This window comes from Zingiber officinale, chromosome 9B, assembly GCF_018446385.1.
Source record: "Zingiber officinale cultivar Zhangliang chromosome 9B, Zo_v1.1, whole genome shotgun sequence".
NCBI lineage: Eukaryota > Viridiplantae > Streptophyta > Magnoliopsida > Zingiberales > Zingiberaceae > Zingiber > Zingiber officinale.
The window spans coordinates 22,583,584-22,604,392 of NC_056003.1; the positions used below are offsets into that span (position 1 = coordinate 22,583,584).

General features: G+C 42.9%; 4 protein-coding genes across 4 annotated transcripts; 3 read left to right on the forward strand and 1 right to left on the reverse strand.

The window, feature by feature from the left end:
• Positions 1–2,260: 2,260 nt before the first annotated feature.
• On the forward strand, positions 2,261–2,710 carry LOC122022878. Its single transcript, XM_042580990.1, has one exon. It carries the CDS (start codon positions 2,261–2,263, stop codon positions 2,708–2,710), a length of 450 nt encoding a protein of 149 aa, XP_042436924.1.
• A 6,962-nt stretch (positions 2,711–9,672) lies between these two features.
• Positions 9,673–10,822, forward strand: LOC122022494 (transcription repressor OFP8-like). Its single transcript, XM_042580514.1, has one exon. It carries the CDS (start codon positions 9,914–9,916, stop codon positions 10,589–10,591), a length of 678 nt encoding a protein of 225 aa, XP_042436448.1. The 5' UTR covers positions 9,673–9,913; the 3' UTR covers positions 10,592–10,822.
• Positions 10,823–12,868: 2,046 nt separating this feature from the next.
• On the reverse strand, positions 12,869–14,045 carry LOC122022495 (transcription repressor OFP13-like). Its single transcript, XM_042580516.1, has one exon. The coding sequence runs from the start codon at positions 13,909–13,911 to the stop codon at positions 13,282–13,284; it is 630 nt and encodes a 209-aa protein (XP_042436450.1). The 5' UTR covers positions 13,912–14,045; the 3' UTR covers positions 12,869–13,281.
• Positions 14,046–18,499: 4,454 nt separating this feature from the next.
• LOC122022880 (zinc finger MYM-type protein 1-like) lies at positions 18,500–20,416 on the forward strand. Its single transcript, XM_042580991.1, has one exon. It carries the CDS (start codon positions 18,500–18,502, stop codon positions 20,414–20,416), a length of 1,917 nt encoding a protein of 638 aa, XP_042436925.1.
• The last annotated feature ends 393 nt before the right edge of the window (positions 20,417–20,809 follow it).

The window sequence follows — 20,809 nt, forward strand, 5'->3', positions numbered from 1 at the left end:
ATAAAAGGGAAAAGGAAAAACAAGAGGAAGATTTTAACTTTTATAAAAAGTCTTTCCTTATTTGCCTTGGGCAAGTAATATAAAAGAAGGGGTGAGGAGGCCTCGTGAGATCAATTCTTATTCTCTTGGTGGAGTCTCTCTAGGTGGTCGGCCCTCCCTCTCCCCTCTTCTTTTCCCTTTGCTCTCTTCTTTTTGGTGGTGGTGGTGGCCGAATTTTAGAGGAAGAGGAAGAAAGCTTTTGGGTGGTGTTCATCTTGGAGGATCGTCGCCCACACGACGTTCAAGGGCGAGGCGAGGAATACGACAGAAGATCTCGAGGTCATTAGCATACAAAGGGAAGGTACAATTAGCAATTATTTTCCGCACCATGCTAGTTATTTCTCTTTGTAAGAATTCCAAACACAAGAGGCATTAGATCTAGTTTTTCGAATTTATTTTTTCGAGTTTGTGTTTTCTTTGTTTTCGAATTTGTGATTCGATTGTTCTTTTTGGTTAACCTAGAGTTATTTAAGGAAATTAAATATTAGCTTTCCTTAAAAGGCTTTGTCTAGGCGGTGGTGGTTGCTCCCATATCCAAGAAAGTCATGTGCCTCGCCATACAGTCCTGGAAGTCAATTTTGGAAATTAATATTTAATGGAATTAATAACATATGTGAATTTGGATCAATAGTGTTAAGTTCCGCTTGCGATCCAAATCTAAACCATTAAGAACAGATAAGTTAAATTTGGAATCAATAATGTTAAGTTCCGTCTGTGATTCCTAATTTAACTTCTAAAGAATACAATAGGTTATTTAAGGAAAGGTTCGATATTTGTACAAAAATTTTGTACAATGGAACCGATACGATTTTCCTAGGACTAACCAACATTCTCAACCCAGAAGCATCAGGAAGGCTAATCAACTGGACACTGAGCTGAGAGAGTTCAACATTCAATATCAACCCCGAGCGACAATCAAGGCTCAAGCCTTAGTGAATTTCATCATAGAAGTCGAGAGTGAGGAGTCGGCAGCAACATGGAAGATATATGTGGATGACTCGTCCACTCAGCAAGGCAGCATAATCGGCATACTGCTTATCTCGCCACGGGAAGACCAGATGCAGCTCTCCGTCTGACTAGACTACAGAGCCACTAATAATGAAGCAGAGTATGAGGCACTGATTGCCGGCCTGCAGATAGCTTGGCATGTTATAACAGTCAAAGTCCTCATCCACTCTAACTCCCAGTTTACCGTCCAATAGTTATCTGGGACATTTGAGATAAGTAACGCTCGGCTAAGGCTCTATGCAGAGGCTTTCGAGAAGCTGAAGGTCAACTTCCAGGAGATCATTATACAAAAGATCCCCCAATCGGAGAACCAGGCGGCGGATGAGTTAGCAAAACTAGTCAGTTCGTTGATGTTGATCGTCATAGGTTAGCCGATCGAACAAGTCTCGCTTGTGGCGCATATTGACCAAATGGAAGGAATAACCTTCCCGAACGATTGGAGGACAACTATGACTGAGTTTCTACGTTCGGGAGCTACACCTACCGATCCGGAAGAAGCCCACTTATTGAAAAAGAGGGTCGAGCGGTTCACCTTGATCGACGACCACCTCTACAAGAGAGCCTTCTCCAAGCCCCTTCTCAAGTGTGTCGGATCGGAGGACGTCGAGTATATTCTGCGAGAGGTGCACCAAAGTTCTTGCGGAGGTCATCTGGGCAGCCGTGCATTAGCCTGAAAGATACTCCTAGCCGGATATTTTTGGCCGACCCTCCAAGAGAATGCCGCTCGGACAGTGGTCACCTGCTTGTCCTGCCAGAAGTATCACAACATGCTGTGCTGACCTACCGAGGAAATGAAAGTGCCCACGGTATCATATCCGTTCGACCAATGTGGCATGGATATCGTTGGACCTTTCCCCATGGCGATCGGTCAGCGGAAATTTCTACTCGTCGCGGTCGACTACTTCTCTAAGTGGGTGGAAGCCGAGCCACTAGCAAGAATCACCGAGTAAATGGTCATTAAATTCGTTTGGCAGAACATCATTTGCCGGTTCGGCATCCTGCATCGACTCGTATTCTACAATGAAAGGCAGTTCGCCGACCAGAAGCTCAGAGAATGGTGTGAGGGCTATGGCATCCAACAAACCTTCACCTCTGTGGCCTATCCCCATGGCAACGGGTAGGCCGAAGTCGCCAATTAGGAGATCCTCAGAGTCTTACGTGCTCGGCTCGACCACATTAGAGGCAGCTGGGTGGATGAACTCCCCAACATGTTATGGGTCCTCCGCACGACCCCGAAGGAGGCGATCGACAAACACCCTTCCATCTGGTATATGGCGGCGAGGCAGTTGTCCCCATGGAGGTCGGAGTAGAATCTGATCGGGTGCAGCACTACGATGAAGGAAATGCCGAACGGAGGCTTATGGAGCTCGACTTGGTGGACGAAATGCAAGCAAAAGCAGCGGCTCAGCTAACGGCGTACCGACAACGGATGAAACAGAACTACAATCGGAGAGTGATCCCGAGATCCTTCCAGGTCGACGATCTCGTCTGGAAGAAAGTGAAACCGGTCGGCAACGTCACCAAGCTCGAGGTCCCATGGGCAGAGCCTTTCAAGGTCATGCAGAAGCTCCGTTCGAGTACTTACTATCTGGAGTATGAAGAGGGAAGACAGCTCGAGAGGTCATGGAGCGCAAATCATCTTCAACCCTATAGGGTTAGATGAGAGGTGTGTGAGTGAATACTATGTACTCTTCCGTATTTTTTGTATATCTCCCAAACACAGGGCAGAATTTGAATAAACGACAAAGGCCTCTTGAAGTGCATCTCCATTAATGGTCGAGCGACAACTTTAAACCCGAGTTTATACAATGGTCGAGCGACGACCTTAAACCCGAGACTATGTCAACAGTCGAGCAGCAACCTTTAACCCGGGTCGGCATCGAATTTACATCAATGGTCGAGCGACGACCTTAAACGCTTGTCTCCATCAACGATCGAGCGGCGACCTTAAACGCCTGTCTCCATCAACAGTCGAGTGGCGACCTTAAACGCTTGTCTCCATCGACGATAGAGCAACGATCTTAAAACGCGTGTCTACATCAACGATCAAGCGGTGACCTTAAGTGTATGTCTCCATCAATAGTCGAGCGACGACCTTAAACCCGACATCACATCAACGGTCGAGCGACAACCTTAAACCCAAGATCACATCAACGGTCGAGCGACGACCTTAAACCCCAATGTTTGTATATTTTTCCTCAACGGTCGAGCGACGATCTTAAACCCTTGGCTCACTGAGAGGGCAAGCGTAGGTTACTCAAAAGCCTAAGTCCTCAAAATATAGTGATCGTTCGACACTATTCTTTAAGACGTCCTTGGGATCGATCGGCAGTTCAAAGAATCAGGACGTCACTGAGTTCAAAAGGGATCGGTCGGCTGGATAGACTAACTGCGGACGATTGGAATCACAAGGCCACGAGTTTGTACAATACTCAAAGAAAAGGAGCCAAAAAGACATGCAAAGAGATAAAACTCGTCTGTTCGGACGAGCATGCATTAAAACTTCAAAATTTGACATTTTATAGAACTCTCGACCTCACTCAAGATAGTCCAGGACATCGTCAAGCAGCGCGGCAGTGAGCTTATCCCGGCTGATGACGCTGTTGGTCAGAGCTGCCGGTAGATGACCACCCTCCCTGAGTTGGTCGATCGTCCCATCAATGGCCAGATCGAAAAGGTGCAGAGCCCGATCGGTGACCTACTCGTTGAAATCATCCGAGCAGAGGTAATTCTTCTTCATGACCTCAAAACGGCTCTGCTCGGCGTCTTGGTAGGTCTTCAGGGCCGCTCGGGAGCCCTCCAGCTCATCCTTGGCGGTGGCCAACGTAGTGTCCTTAGAGACGAGTTAGCCGTGAAGGGTCATTTCTTCGGTCGACTGACTGTGTCGTTCAGCGACCAGGAAGTCCTTAGCTTCGTTGAGCTTTTGGGCGAGGGCCCGGGCTTCCTTATTCTTCTCGTCGAGATCGGTGATGATCTGGTTCTTCCACGGATTGGCCGACTCGGATTTATTATCAAAAGTGGTGACCTGTTTATTGAGCCGCTCTAGCATCGTGACCTGCCCCACGCTCTTGGCCCGTTCGGCCTCGAGCAGTTTGTTGCTCTTCTCCAGAGTGGCTCGAAATTTGGCCACCTTGGTGTTTGTTTGTTCCTGAGTGACGGAGGATTGACCACTCGACGCCTTCAAATGTTTCACTTCCTCCTCCAAAACAGCGAGCCTTTGGCACATTGCCAGACTCTCCACCCAGTACTACAAACAAAGCAAATATAAGCATCGATCGGAAGTGAATTATGCAAATGTATAGGTAAAACTTACCCCAGTGGACATTTGAGTGTGACTATCTGCGAGTACCCTCGGAGGCATCATCGCCGCACGGGCCCGAGTGTCCTCCCATATCTTAGCGAGCGCCCCCTGGATGATGATCTGGTGCTCTGGAGCTCAGGACTCGGTGCTGGATTCACACCACTCCTCAGTCGGGTGGTGCAAAATCACCGTAATATGGCGTTAGCCGCTCGGGGATGACTGTGTAGAAGTGGCCCTCTCGAACGGCTATGATGAAGAAACCGGTCGGATGCCTGACTTCTTAATCTTCGACTTTGGTGGCAGGAAGGTCATCGGCAATGCGCAAATTGTCCCATGAGACAAATCGGACAGGGAAGTTGTCCGATTCGACAACTCAGGGGCATTGAGCTCTTGGACAGAAGCGGGGGTCGATGTCTCCACCCATTCGGCGGAGCATACCCCGGAAGTGACGGAGCGCGATGAAGGCTCCACTAGACGCCTCTTACGCCTGATCAGTGGCTCAGCTGATGAGGCTAAGCCCGAAGCCCCCTCAACTTCGACAATCGGCTGCCGCTCAGAATGATGGGAGCCACCTGGGCTCCGACACTTGCTCGAGCGGGAGCCGCCTCACTCTCGTCCTACGACTCCTCTTGCGAGCCGACCGGCTGGAGGCCTCGGCTCCCTAGTTCTTCAACAGCGACTGCGTTGATCGCGACATCCTTAAGCTTCACCTTGCATGCCAGACGTGCGCGCAGCATGACTTCGACTGCACGAAAAGAAGAAAAATCAGTTAGAATCAACAAAAGGAGTAAAGTGATCACATACCTAGGCTGGTCGGCAGTCGGATGCGGATCATACTCAAGCTTAAGATATACAGGACACCCTCCAGCAGCAGCTTGTGGATATCGTATTTCTGACAAGCCAACATCGAAGCTGCGTTGAGGTAGTCTGATCGACTTTTGTACTTCTTCAATGGAGGTTGAGGTGCCACGTCGAACTGTCAGGAGGTGGGAAAGTCCGGCCGCTCGGGAAAGTGCACGAAAAAGAAGTACTCCTTTCAGTGTTTGTTGGAAGTAGGCATTTTATCAAAGAAAATCAAACTCACTCGGGCTTGAAAAAGAAAGGTCCCTGGTTGGGACGACTTGGGATAATAAAAGTAATGAAAGAGCCGGGGTGAGTGGAATGTCGTGTAGGTGAAAAAGGACAACCACCCTGAACAACAGCCAAAAAGAGTTCGACATTAGCTGGTGGAGGGAGACTCGGAAATATTTACACACGGAAGAAAAGAAAGGATGGATGAGAAACCACATATTGGTGGTAAAATGGTCCCGAAAGAAGGTGATACAGTTGGGCGGCGGAGAATTCGGCCGATCGGAAGGAGAGGGAATGATGAGTTCATACTTGGGAGGAAGCTCAAAAGCATCCATCAAACTTTCAGTGTCATCGACGTCGAACCGAGACTCGGTAGAAGTGTACCAGGGCCCTGGGATGCCGGCGAGAGGCTGCGATGAACTTGTCATTGCAACACAAGAAAAAAGGAGGAATGGAGTGGCGGAATGGTTGTCGGAACACTGAGATGACGAAAAACTTGAGAACGGGGAAGAACAGACCCTGGAAGCCGAAAAAACTCGGAGGTCAGTACGATAGGGAGGAAGCTTACGAGCAAAAGGTTGATGGAGAAGGGCTGCGGAGAGGAGGTCGCTGGAGGAGCAGTAGGAGAACGTCGCCGGAGCACGAAGTAGGCAGCACCAAAGAGCATAAAGGCGAAATACGCAAAGGCGATGACATGCGCGGGCTTATAAGCCTGGGGGTCGGTCGACCGGAGCCGTCCGATCTAAGTCGCAGAAACCCAGGTAAAGATCGGACCATTGAATTCAAACCTCCGAACGTCACATCAATACCCAGTCACGTCAAGCGTGCGGCGACAGTGAGAGTGACATGTGGTGCATCGCCACTGGTCGACATTTAATGAAGGCATGAGAACGTGCTCAGCCTTAATGAGCAGGGATTTGCACAATTTCCCAGAAATTTAGGTGATGTAAGCCTTGCTCGCGCTCGCCTAAGACAACCTAAGTAGAGAATTTACAAGTACAAACCTTTGACGCGTCGATCGGATTGAGGAGTATACCTACGGTCGAACGACAAGCTTCAACAGATCAACCGACGGAGAGTTGTCTTAGCCAAGATACCGAAGGCCGATCGGGAAGAAGTCTGCTCAGACAATTATCCAGTCAGTCGGACTTACAACTTCGTTCAACTAGACTTGAGGGGGGCGCTTGTGATGCGGTGATGATGAGGGGCCCCACCCCGCTGCCACTGTGGAGGTCAAAGTCAAGACGATCAATGCATAGACGGTATCGGTCAGTCGAGCGACTCATGTCCCGACTAGGGAAAGGGCTCCGACCCGCCATCGCCCCCAACTTGGGGAACAATCAAACAACCGACGCTCAAGGAAGATAATATGCAGAAACCAAGACGAGCGGCTACCCCGCTCGACCAAACAACAGAGATATGCAAAGTTCAACCTTGGCCGAGCGGTTGTTTCACTCGGCCTGGCAACAGACTTTGGTCAAGCGGCTACCCCGCTAGGCCTGACTACGGGTTTTGGCAATAACACAGTAGACCTTCGGTCGAGCAGACACACACGAAGGAACAACGAGGTGTTGGCCGGCCAGACGGAGCACCAAGGCGGCAGAATTTCGGCCGAGCGGCTAATCCGCTCGGCTTAGCAGTACACTTCTGATAATATCCAGTGATAACCTTTTGGGAGTTGGTACCACCGACACTGGGCATGGGCTGCCAGAAAATCGTATGGCGGAAGGTTTCACTGTCACTTCAGAGATATACTCGGCCCATTAAGGTACTGTGTCAAGGACACTTTATTGACAAATCTTTTCAGGGGAAGCTTTGGGATGCATGCTCATCTTGGGAAGCGTGCACACACGCTACCAGAGCTCTATATAAAGGGGGGTCCAAGCATCGACGGAGGTACGCAATACACGCGATATTCACTGTTTGTGCTGCAGTTCTTGTTGCTCTACTTCATTTCTCATCGCCGGTGACTGACTTGAGCGTCGGAGGGCCAATGCCGGGGACTCCTTTCCTGGCTTAGCACTGACATAGTCTGTGTTGCAGATCCGCACGGAGTTCACAGGAGGTTAACGTAAGCGTCACATCTCCAGCTTTCCGTCTCTTTGAATTTCGAATAGGATCAGTCACCATGACAGCCCTTTAAAGATTATCCCACACTATTAGGAGTTAGTAAATCAAGAAATCAAAATTAACCATCAAATAAAAGGATAATTTCTCAAACTTTATCGAGATTCCATCCTTATTTAATTCTATAAATCTACTATGTGGTAACTGTAGAATCGAAACGCGCTAGAGGGGAGGTATGAAAACACTTGTGGCTTTCACGTTCGTTTAAAACAATCGTGTATAGAGTAAGTGCGGCAGAAAAGAAATAAAGAAAGGAAAATAGAAAGTTAAGCTGACATATTTGGTTTTTACTTGGTTCGGAGCCTGTAACGACTCCTATTTCAAGGCCCGCGATTGTTGATCACTTTCATTGGACAATCACTATAATTTCGAAAAATCTTTACAAATAGCAGAATTATAAGTGCAGTAATTTAATTACAATATACCAATAACAACGATGTTGAAATTACGAGCTTCTGGTTGTCGGAGCAGCGTTATGGCTTCATCATATTGTCTTTGGAGCAGCGCACAAGAGAGTAATCATGAAATCAAGTTCTATCTAGCCACTACTCGAACAAGACCTTTATAAACTGCTGAAGGCACCTTCAACCCCATTGAAGGCGCCTCTAGCGGTGCAGCTTATCCCCGCAGCGTTGGAGACAACAACTTCCATAATCTGTGAAGTTTACCCTTCGAAGACGCCTTCAAGCTCATGGAATACGCCTTCCATCCAGTCTCCAAGGTGTCTTCAAGAGCATGGAAGGCGTCTCCGCACCTCTATGTGCGAACCTTCGGCAAGACACTCGAGGCGTCTTGAACACTGTTCATCCGAGATTGAAATATGTTTTTCACTCCCTACAAGATACGTTAATCCAAAATACCAAATATACCCTGCAAAATAAGGTTAGCATAATAAAATATGAATAATAGAACTTCTTGATAGTCTCCGAACTGTCCGGTTATGACTTTCAATTTTCTCAGAAACCCTAGGTCGAATCGACGTCTACTGTTCCCTCAATAGGAAACGCGTCCTCACCTACTTCTCTCAGAAGAAATTACTTTTTGTCAGATTGGTCCTCCAGACCATTTGAACTTTTGCTCAGCGCCTGAGACTCTATGATTTCATATTGGATGTTCGATCCTTGACCCATCCAATCTTTCACCTAGTGTTCGTTACCCTCATAATTTTCACCTAGTGTCTTCGACTTTAGAATTTCGCTCAAAGTCCTCGATCCACCAAAACTTTACCCAGTTCTCCGAATAAAGACTTCGTTGTCTAATCGCAGCTAAGAATTTCTACCTGACTAGCCTCAATTAGAAATTTTTCTTTGTCTAAGATCAGTTAAGATTTTTCTATCAACTCAATCATACTTATTAGATTAAAATAACTTAATTTTAAACTCTTTTATCATAATTAAAATGTAAATTCAATTACCTAATGCTCTATATACCAACAATAACTAACTCAACTATATCCTAAAAGTGTGAAATTCCCAATTTAAAAAAAAAACAGCTCTATACGGATTCACCAGGTGGCTTCATGAACGCACAGCTTTGTACATGAACACCATTCATTCTGCAGAAAAATGCAGCTTGATGACTGACCTCGAGTCCATGCAGTTAAACTGAAGGAAGATTGAGCTTCCCCAGATCGAATGAGTTGAAGTTCTCAAACATTTATGTAGAACTCGTGGTCTGCTTTTGACTGGTCAATGTCATGGTCACTGCTCTTCTTACTTACACACAGTTCGTAATCACATACGGCCAATTCAGCTGTGCCAACTGCCAAGTTTTGGTCTCCAAAACCGATTCTTCCCTGGCTAATTTGTAAAGCAAGTGCTTTCTTTTATTTTTCCTTTTTTTATTTCACACTTTCTGCATCGACGATGGAACCCCCAGTAGCGAAGCAATTAGCGGAAGCAAAAGAAGTTGAGAAGGAAGCATACTCTATGTCTGTCATCACTATCATGCATTAGTGCCATTTAACACAAACAGAATTCCGAGATCGCAGACTCTATTTACCGAGCAGAAAAGAACAGAAGAAAAAAAAAAATGAAGAAAAAGAATAATGAGCTGAGAAAGTTTACTGCTTACGCTTAAATCTGGCTTTCAATTCTTTGCAGCAGTCTGGTATTCCCAAAGACTCTATCTCATTAAAATGCCTTTTGCAACAGGAAGAGGTTCTTCCTCTTTATTGACTTCACATGGGCAATTAACTCTACCTCCCTCTCGTTGTTTAACCTGAACGCCAATCTTCTCCTTAAAATGCTAAAAGCTTCACCTCCTTGAACCTGAAAGCAAACAACCCGACCCTTCCTTTTCCCTCCTTTTCTTCCTCCTCTTGCCAATTCCACCTTCCAGTCTCTGTTTCTGTTTCCACTCTGATGGATGCACCACAAAATCCAAGCTTTTTGTGGTTTCTCGCTTGCCTCTCCTCCGGCGACCGGTAAAGATCGCATCTTTTTCGTGTTTACGATGGCTTCGGGCATGAGAAAGTTCCTGTTGCGGCATCCGGTGGTGGTTGAGGCGGGATGCGGCTGCCGCCGGCCAAAGCTCCCATCTTTCTTCTCCTGCTCGACGAAATCCAAGCCTCAAAGCGACGGCGGTTTTCTCTCTCCTTCGACCACCACTTCCCACTGGGGAACCAGCAGCTTCACCGCGACAACCGCCGGCGACTCCTCTTCCACCTCCCGCTGCAACTTATCGCCGGAGAGGCCGAAGGAGACTGCCGCCGCCGAGGGCGGCCGGCGAAAGCCGAGAAGGAAGAAGAGCAAGCGGGCGGCGGCGCCGAGGAAGGGCGTGGTGGACGGGAGCGTGGCGGTGGTGAAGGACTCGTCGGACCCGTTCCTGGACTTCCGCGACTCGATGCTGCAGATGATCGTGGAGATGGAGATCTATGCCTGGGAGGACCTGCGCGACCTGCTCCACCGCTTCCTCGCCCTCAACGCGCCTCGGCACCACCACCTGATCCTCCGCGCCTTCGCCGAGATTTGGGGTGGCCTCTTCTCTTCTACGACCTCCCCCTCGACGCCGTCCTCCTCCGCGTTCCACCGTCGCCGGCGGTGAGCCTGATGGCCAAAGAAGCCGAGTTGAGATCCTGCTACCACCTGGCGCACTAACTCCGCCTGGGTGGTGATAGGATCTCAAATCCCCGCAAAATCAAAGACGTGAACCTCGTAGGAACAAGAGGAGTGCCTAATCGTTGACTTTGTTCTCCAGATTTTAGGATTTGTGATCTGTTTGACTGTCTGCTTTAGATTTTGAGATTGCTAGCTTGCTCTTTCTTCACAATCAATGGCTGCACTAATTCAACAATCCAGTTAGTTTTTTTTTTTCTCTTTTAAGAAAAAAAATAGATATGAGAAATAACTTCCAAGTCCTGGCCAACTAAAATTAACTGATTCATAATTTATTTTTTTTATATAACTTAAAAAGTCGAATCATAAATTTATAAAAATAAATAAGGATTATTTCCCGTTAAATTATACAGAAATACCTTTTTCTACGTATAACTGTCGACTGACCGTGTAGGGCTTTCGGATTAGTATATGACATTTTATAAAAAATTTATATGCATGAATATCTAAAAATAAAATAAATATTTTGTTGATCAATTTAGAATGTGACAAGTTCAATTTTACAAAAAAATTTCATTGATGATCAAAATAAATTGAAAAATATTCACAATAGATGATTTATTAATTCAATATTCTTAAATTAATCGTCTATTAAAAAAATTTATTTATTAATTTATCAATACCGATATTTCTATACTTAAAAAAAAAAAAAAAAGAGAATACCCCACCGCTTTACTAGCAAAATGCACATATCATTCTGCTACAATCATAAGTACAGTGATTGATTGAATTGTTCTCCTTATGTTGGTTGATTATTAAAGTGTAAACTAATCATTCAACACTGATTTGTAAGAGGAAAAACAACAAACTAACATACTCAGTTTTAGCCTTTTTTATTAAAAAAAAAAAATCACTTTGATGAATGCCACTTTTTCCCAAGGAAAAGACAACATTTAAACCTTCATCGATTTGTGAAGAATGCATATGTGGATCCATGAGCAGTATCCTGAAGATCATGTCCTGCAAAGTGAAAAAAAAAAATCACCTTTGCAAAGGCATTAACTTTGTGACGTCCCCATCTCACAATTAACACACAGCTACGTACCTCTGGAATTGAATTCCAAAGTGACCTAGCGTTGGGGCACTGGCTTAACTTGAAGAGATCACGAGAGACCCACTGAATTGGTGGTGGTTACATGAAAACCATTGTCCTTTAGTCTCAACAAGAACCTTGTGAGTCATGGCTACTAACTCCTAGTTAATGATCTTGCAGCGTTTATCATTCATTCCATACAATATCGTATCGGAACGTTAGTCCCCAATACCATAACTTAGAGATACCATTGAGATGATTAGATAGATCCTCAACGACAGAGTTGCATGCCTGAGGCCTCTCCCATAAATTCACATGGTCAAGCAATAAATCTATTAGATATTCGTGAAGATGAAGCTAAAACTATAAGGTGGCCGTAATGTGTCACCAACATGCATGGCTCTCACTGACATATTTGGCTTTTATAATTAGCAATTTCAAGAGTAGATCACAAGAAAATCTTCTTGAGTTTTCTTTAGCCATACGAACATCTTTAAGAAGAAACAAGTTGATCACTAGCTACATCTAACAACAAATAAGCTGTGAGTGAGCATTTAGTACTACTATGCGTTAGGTGAGAGGAGGAGGAGGAGGATTGCATGAGATATTCATAGCATGGGGTGAACCTTACTCTACCATGGCTAGGCCTTCTTGAAGGGCGGAATATTGAAAAGTGTCCTAGCCCCAACAAGTATTAATTGTAAACGAATTTATCGAATGATGCTTTTACAAGTTTCCCTCTTCTTGATACAGACTGGAAGCTTGAATCATCCTTGAGAGGATTCGATAGCAATTATTATATTTATATGTTGGGTTGATAGTAGAGAGCAAAGAGGGCTGATGAATGATGGTAGAGAAACGAAAGCATACGAACAATATACTTATAAAAATTCTTCAACTCTACTTTATTAGATGCACTCAACCCCTGAGTTGTCAGGTAGCTTCTCCAGAGATCTCAAAGAACCATATTATTCAGTCCTGCAGAAGAAGGCCATCATCGAGTTGTATGGAAAAGTGGTCTGAGATCAGTAACTATGATCACAAGCAACAGTTCGACTCAACCACTCATTAATGGGATTTGTTTCCTTTTCCAACTGATCATGCTTTGTACCCATCCAACAACATCAACAGTTCATTCCGGCCTCACACAGTAGAGGGATCTGCCATGGATCTGATGTTGATGCATCAGCCTTGTTGTGCATGGCTCACAGCGAAACCTCAGCCCCATGAACAGTGTGAGTTGCTGTCATGACCTGCTGTTGAAGCTATAGCTGTTGTTTCCAAAACTATCTACGAACCACTTGCATTTCTATATTAGAATTATTAAGAGACATGCCTAACGTCTATCATTTCTCACATCTGTTGGGATTACTCATTTGTCTTAACTAATGATCATGCGATGCACTTAATAAGCATGGAACATGGAGTTTAGTCAGCTCCATTATCCATACATACAGGAAATGAAGTTTCTTTGAATCCCAAGAATGTACATTGGAAATGCTTCAAAATGAACGAACTCAGAAATAGAACAGGCAGGGGAGAATGAAAGAGAGGAGGGAGATTTCGCAATCTCTTGGATATTCAGATTAAACAAGCATTTGATTGGAATCGGTTGATTCATGCTCCTTGATTTCTGCAACTTGAAATGAATTGGAGGAGGAGGAAGCAGGGGAAGAGGCGAGGGCCACAATCAAGTCGGCGAAGGCCCCAAAGATGAACCCATGCGTCTTCTTCCGGTTGACACTCAAGTACCAGACCAGCAGGGCCTCGAGGCGGCGCCAATCGCTGAGACCGTGCGCCGCCACCATCTCCTCCATCGACCGCCGGAAGTCGCGGTAGGGGTCCTCGGAGTTCACGGCCAGCGCGACGCCGCCTTCAAACGGCGGCGGCGCGTCGCTGTAGTCGTCGCCGGTGCAGACCGGCTTCGCCTCCTCTAGAATCGAACTGGTCTCCCCGGACCGCCGGAAGAAGATCCGGTCGGCCGGCCGCAGCGGCACCACCGCCTCCTCCGACGCCGCGGAGAAGCTCTTCCGCGCCTCCGAGGTCGACGAGTGGGTGAAGCAGGACTCGGCGGATTCGAAGTGGACCGAATTGACGGTCTTGCAGACGGAGGCGTCCCGGAAGGACTCCGTCTTCGGCTCCCTGCAGGAGGGCCACGGCGGCGGCGCGTGCCGGAGCTTGAGTAAGAAGGAGCCAAAGCCGAGCTTCTTGCCCATGAACGCTGATCAAACGATTAGAAGAAGAGGAAATGTGCGTAACGACCAACTAGAAGACTCTCCTTGGACTTGGAGCGAGCTCCAAGCACGCATTAATGGCGGGTGATCAGAGTGCGTGAGAGGGCAGGGCAGCTTGTGGCGCTTTAATAATAATTATAATAATTGTCTGCAAAACCGGACCAAGAAATGAACCGGCCGGCCGGTCCGGCTTAGCGTTGATCGCAGGCCCGGTCATGTGGGCATTAAATAGACAGTACATACGTTTTACTGAATGCATGACAATTAATTAAAGGGGTTTAGCAGACAGAAATTATTAGATTCTAATTAATGATTAGTTTGCAAGGACATGTCATATGTTGGCTAATCAATGGCCATTAGTTAGACAGATTAATGCATGTTTTCCATAATTTCTCTTATTTGTGGGAATTCAATGTTTTAATGGCGTGATACATAGTAATATGCCTATTTATTATGTTTATTAATGATTAGTGGAGGTAAAATAAATTTAAAAAATTGGAGTGAGACTTCAATCTTTGGAGAAAATGATAGTTCTTTAAATAATTTGTTAGGTTGAAGTAGGCCATGAAATCAGAGGGGAGACAATTAGTTAAGCACTTGATATTAGCGTCTAGGATAACATATATAGAATTAGCTCCTTAATTAGAGAGACAACTATTTTTTTATTTGCTGTTCCTTCCCTATTTCTTTCCATTCAATTTAAAATTTAATTATGAAATGAGATTTGAAAATAACATGACGGTGAGCCGATTAATCATTATTCTATCTAAAAATTTTACTTTAAATTTTGGATAGAGTAATTAAAAATCGTCTGCATCAACTACCCTATCCATTCCCTAAATTTAGATTTGATTAATAGTAATTCTCTAAATTTAGGGAATGAAACCTCTATCATAAAAATAAAATAATATTTCTTTTTAATTTATCTTCTTCCACTCAATCTTTTCAATCTCTCTCCTTCCACTCATTTCATAAATATAATAATAAAAAATAGAAGAAAGATAAAAAATAATAAAAAAATTAAGGATGATGAAAATTTTAGGGTATTTGATGTAATGTGTAGTGAACAGTGATTATCTAAATTTAATAAAGTAGATCATTTATCCTAAATTTTAGATATAGTAATAAGGAAACTGATGTGAATGCTTTAACGGAGTGTCATGGTTTGATCCCCATGTTGGGTCATGTTTAATGTTGAATTTAGTGAAAAAACTTGAGTTGGATGGGTAAATTAAGACTATAAAGTTGTCTTCAAACATAAAATACCGATTTGATATTTGGATGGTTTCATAGAGATTAACTTATTTTGATAAAATTGATTGATACCATGTGTAATAAGTGAACAAAGGAAATGACATTATGGTCAAAGTTAAAGTGATATGGAACTCAAAGTCAAGAGAACGTATCAGTTAAAGTTAAGATAGGAGAATATTTCCTAGTTAGCTTCGTGGTTTGCCCAACATCAGGGCTCTCGGGTCTAGCTCAATCGAATAACAAGTCGTGCGGGAAAGGACCGATCAGTTAGAATAAAGGTTGGTCAGGCCTAAAAGCACTTAGCCCCATAACTCTCCATGTACACCTGTCCGGTTTACATACTAGTCGGGCTTAAAGCACTTAACATCATAAATCTATATGTACGCCTAGCTAGATGAAATACCTGTTGGTGCGGTTAGCACTAACGGTTTAACTCAGGTTTTGATGAATGACAAAGTAAGTTAAATTAGGTTTGTTGTGATCTAACTATATAACTGAGTGTGCAGGAGAAGTCCAGATAGATCGACGAACCGATCGAATATCTGACAAGAAATTTAGCTAGGTTGACGGACTGACCGGATAGCTGGTACGAAGTCTAGATAGATCGATGGGCTGACCAGATTTCTGGCACGAAGTCCAGTTAGGTCAACGGACCGACCAGATAGCTGGCACGAAGCCAGACAGGTCAACGGGGCTAACGGAATGTCTGCCAAAATCGTAAGTTAAGGTAAGTCACTGGAGGGAAGTGACTTGGTGAGGACGACGCGTTCCCCGTTTGAGGAAATAGTATGCGTCGATCCAACTTAGATCCATTTCGAAAATCTAAGTTGAGATCTTGACTAAATTCGGGTCTCGAGGAGACATAATCTAATTACTACTTTGTTTCTATTATATTTATGCTAACTTTTGTTTTGAAGGATAGTATAATGTTTATTGTCTCGGACTAATCTTTTTCTTGCAGGAAAAAGCTTTTGCTGGAAAAAGGGGTCCGGACACCCGGAAGGGATCCGGGTGTCCGGAATGCAAAAGTTTATCTCGTCGCAATGCAGAACGCGCTGAATGGCTGGGCTGACATCATGGTCCAGGCGCCCGGAAGGTATCTGGGCACCCGGAGCTACCTATATAAGGAGCTCCCCACCTTGAGCAAAGAGACACAACTTCCTTCTATGATTGCTCTGTTGCGCATTGTTCCTGCGACACTGCGAAGCTCCTCCGACAACCTGTGACTTAATTTTTTCTTCCTTGTTGTCGGTATTCTTTTCATAATTCTTGTACTAAATCATATAATACTTTTGTGAATTATTAGTGATTACCTAACGAAAGCACTCTCACGTGCGAGCATTGGAGTAGGAGTCGACGAAGGCTTCGAACCAAGTAAAATTGATTTTTGTTAACGTTGTGTTTAACTTTCTGTTTCCGCTGCTTACTCGATAACGAATTTTCGACAATCGCTTTTTCCCCCCCCCCCCCCCCCCCCGCGCCGTCCAGCGAACTCTACGATTCAACAAGTGGTATCAGAGCAGGTATCGCTCTGAATTGGTGCAACCACCAATCAAGTAAAGGGGGTCCTTTTCAAAAGTAAAATTATATATCATTTTCGTTTAAAAATTATTCTTATGTCTTTCATTTTTTCCCTCCAATTTTTTTTTTGAAAAATTCACTTCAATTTTTTCACTATAAATTAAATTGACAAAATAACCATTCTCGTAAATTTTGTCATAATACTTATTATTATTATTTTATTGTTTTATTATTTTTTTAAAAAAATTGGTGAAATACCTTTAATTTTTTTATCTCCCACACTACTTACCCCAAGACAAAGTTTTGGAAATCGCTTCGTGTCTATAATTTTTGCAAGTGTATCAATGTCTCATCAAGAAGGACGGAGCATCCACGAACTGCCACCATATGAGATATACGAGAGGCACAAATTCAATTTGTGGAGGATGTAGATGGAAAGCTTCATCTTTATGAACGACTTTGATGACGGCATGACACTGAGATGATCAACCCAGAACTCGGAAGCAAATCAAAAGATAATAAAGTTAATTTCAGATCTATTACCTAACAAAGTTACATGCAGGATAGGAAAAGTCAAGGATGCCCACGAGTTTTGGACTTGCATGACTAAACTTCACGAGGAACCGTTGGAGTTAGAGAATCAAGTCAAAATCGAATTCAGACTCAAGTCATATTGTCATGTCCCAGAGGAGTCCCTACCAGAGGAAAATCCGACAGTATCTCTCTTGTACTGGTGACAATCTGAATCAGTGGCGGATTTACACTTGGACCCGGGGGGGCCATGACCCCCCCAGTCCATGTGTAAAGTTTACTAATATTAGTTATAAACTTATAATATTAATTATGAGTAATAATATTATTAGTAAATATTAATTAAATATTTTGGTGGAAAAACATGTACGAGTTCCTAACTTTGCAAGAGGCGGCAGCGTCGTTGCAGCGGCTCCTCTGACCTCTCTCCGGTGTTGTTGAACCAATGATCGTCGGATGTTAGACGTCGAGCGGTGGAGGTCTAGTGCGACGAGAACATTCTCAAGCCCTATTTGAGAGAAAGGTACAATTTTCTTCTACTCCTTGCTATATAGTTCTTAGGGTTTTGAAATTCTTAAATCTGAGAAGGGAGAAAGAAAAAAAAAACTATTTTTTTGATGTTTCCATGTTCTGATGTTCATTTCTAGTTTCCTACCACACTATGAATGTTAGCTGTTAGCACAAATCCATACCTTTATTTATGAATGAGGCAAACCTGCAAGGCAAGAAGAACATACATACAAGGGACAGGGGAGATAAATACCCAAAGTTCAAAGACCAAGATTCCATAAATTTTGTGAGAAAAAAATCTTAATATAATAATATTACTATCACATGGTCCCCTTGTCCTACTATTTAACTGCCGTGGGCCCTGAAGCAACCTATAGATTCATCCTTGCAGTTCTTTCTCAAAAACAAAATTATCTAAACTTCACAATTTTATTAGATTCCTTATTTTATTTGCTTTTCTCTTTTGTACTGCATTCTTTGATTTTGTTTGGCTTTCTCCCATTAAAATGATTAATTTTAGATATTTTAATCAAATCTTGTGATTTTAGAAATTAAACTACCTAAATGGCTAAATAGTTGAAATTAGAATGGTTGATTTAATATTTGATGAAATAATAAAAAGCATGATGTTTTTTTTTGATGATTTGTTATTATTCACTAACTTAATGTTTTATTTAATAGTGTTGTTATTAATTATTATTCACTTATTTGAAATAACATGAGTTTTCATTGTCAAAGGCTTCATATACTTCAAATGGGAAAATCTGTTACAATTGATAAGTTTTTTCAAAGAAAGAGAGCAAATGAACATGATCCAGCTACTCCTATAACTCCATCAACAAGATCAAATAACAATGATCTTCCATCTGAAATCCCCCCTAAAAGATTCAAACATGCAGAAATAGAAGAGGTTGATCTCCATTCTTTAGAGCGTGATCCAGGATTGCGTCGACAAATTTGGGAATATCATCCTAACCAACGAGAGGAGATTCGTCGAGCTTATTTGAATCTGAAGGCATATCAACCTATTCTTCGAGAATATCCATTAAATAAAAATATTAAGCACCCTCGAAGATTTCAGTCTGCTTGGTATGAACAATTTCCTTGGTTGGAGTATTCACCAGCTAAAGATAAGGCATATTGTTTTTCATGTTTTATCTTCAACAAGCCATCAGGATGCTTAAATCAAACTGCATTTACTGTTGATGGATTTGATAATTGGAAGAAAGTTCGAAATGGAAAAGCTTGTGCTTTCCTAGGCCATATAGGGAAAGATAATGTATCTTCACCCCATCGTAATGCTGAAAAGGCATGTGAGGATTTGATGAACCAACCACAACATATATCAAGGAGATTCGACAATTTTAATGATGAACAAGTCGCAGCTAATCGTCTTCGGTTAAAAGCTCATATACATGTGGTATTGTTGCTTGCACTTCAAGGAATTCCGTTTAGGGGCCATGATGAGAAATCTAGTTCATCTAATCGTGGCAATTTTCTTGAATTTTTGGATGTGCTAACTATGTATAATGACGAACTTTCAAAAGCAATTGCGAAAGCTCCAAAAAATGCCAAGTATACAAGTCATGATATTCAGAAACAAATACTTCATGTGATTTCCATGAGAGTGAAAAATGTAATTCGTGAAGAAATTGGAGTTGCCAAGTATTGCATAATTGTCGATGAATCTCGAGATGAATCAAAAAGAGAGCAAATGTCTATAGTATTGAGATTTGTTGATACTAATGGATTCATTCAAGAACGTTTTTTTGGGCTTGTTCATGTATCTGATACTACGGCTTTAACTTTAAAGAATGTCATATATTCTACTTTGGCTCACTATAATTTGGATGTTCAAAATATTAGAGGTCAAGGTTATGATGGTGCTAGTAATATGAGGGGTGAGTTTAATGGATTGCAAGCTTTGATTATAAAAGATTGTAGAGGTGCTTATTATGTTCATTGCTTTGCTCATCGGTTACAATTGGCTTTAGTTGCAGCATCAAAAAATGTGACACCTATTCATCAATTTTTTGATAGATTAACTTTTATAGTTAATATTGTTGGTTCTTCATGTAAGCGTAATGATGAATTGAAGAATGCTCATGCGGATGACATTGCACATTTGATTGCAATAAATGAACTCGAGACAGGGCGTGGACTTAATCAAATAGGTACTTTACAACGAGCTGTTGATACACGCTGGAGTTCTCATTTGAGATCATTGAAAGGCCTAATTAAGATGTTTAGTGCATCGTGTACGGTATTGCTCAAGGTTATGGATGATGGGCTTCCTTCTCAACGAGCAGATGCAACATCTGTTTATGATGAAATGACTTCTTTTGATTTTGTATTCATCTTGCATCTTATGAATGAGATTATGGGGATCACAGATATTCTTTGTCAGGCTTTACAAAGTAAGTCTCAGGATATTATAAATGCAATGGAGCTGGTATTATCTACTAAGAATTTACTTCAACATATGCGAGATAACAAATGGAATGATTTGCTTGCAAAAGTGAAATCTTTTTGTGAACTTCGAAATATTGATATTCCTGATTTCAATGCTTCATATATTGATAGACGAGGACGAGCCCGCGTTCGTCAAGACAATTTCACCATTGAGCATCATTATCAGGTAGACCTCTTTTATGCTTCTATAGATTCATAGTTGCAAGAAATTAATGGGCGCTTTAGTGATGATGCTATGGAATTGCTCATTCTTAGTAATGCCTTAAATCCTCAAAATGCGATGGAGTCTTTCAAAATTGAGGATATTTGTAAATTAGTAGAAAAGTTTTATGCCCAAGATTTTACAAGAGATGAAAAAGAGCAATTGGAGATGCAATTAAAGCATTATGAGCATAATGTAGTCAAAGGACCCGACTATAAAAATCTTTCAACCATTTCAGAATTATGTCAATGGTTGGTGAAGACTAACAAATCTGTTACATACAACCTCATTTTTAGAGTGATTATACTTGTGCTTACTCTTCCGGTTTCCACTGCTACTACAGAACGATCATTTTCTGCAATGAATATTGTGAAAACAAGACTTCGGAGC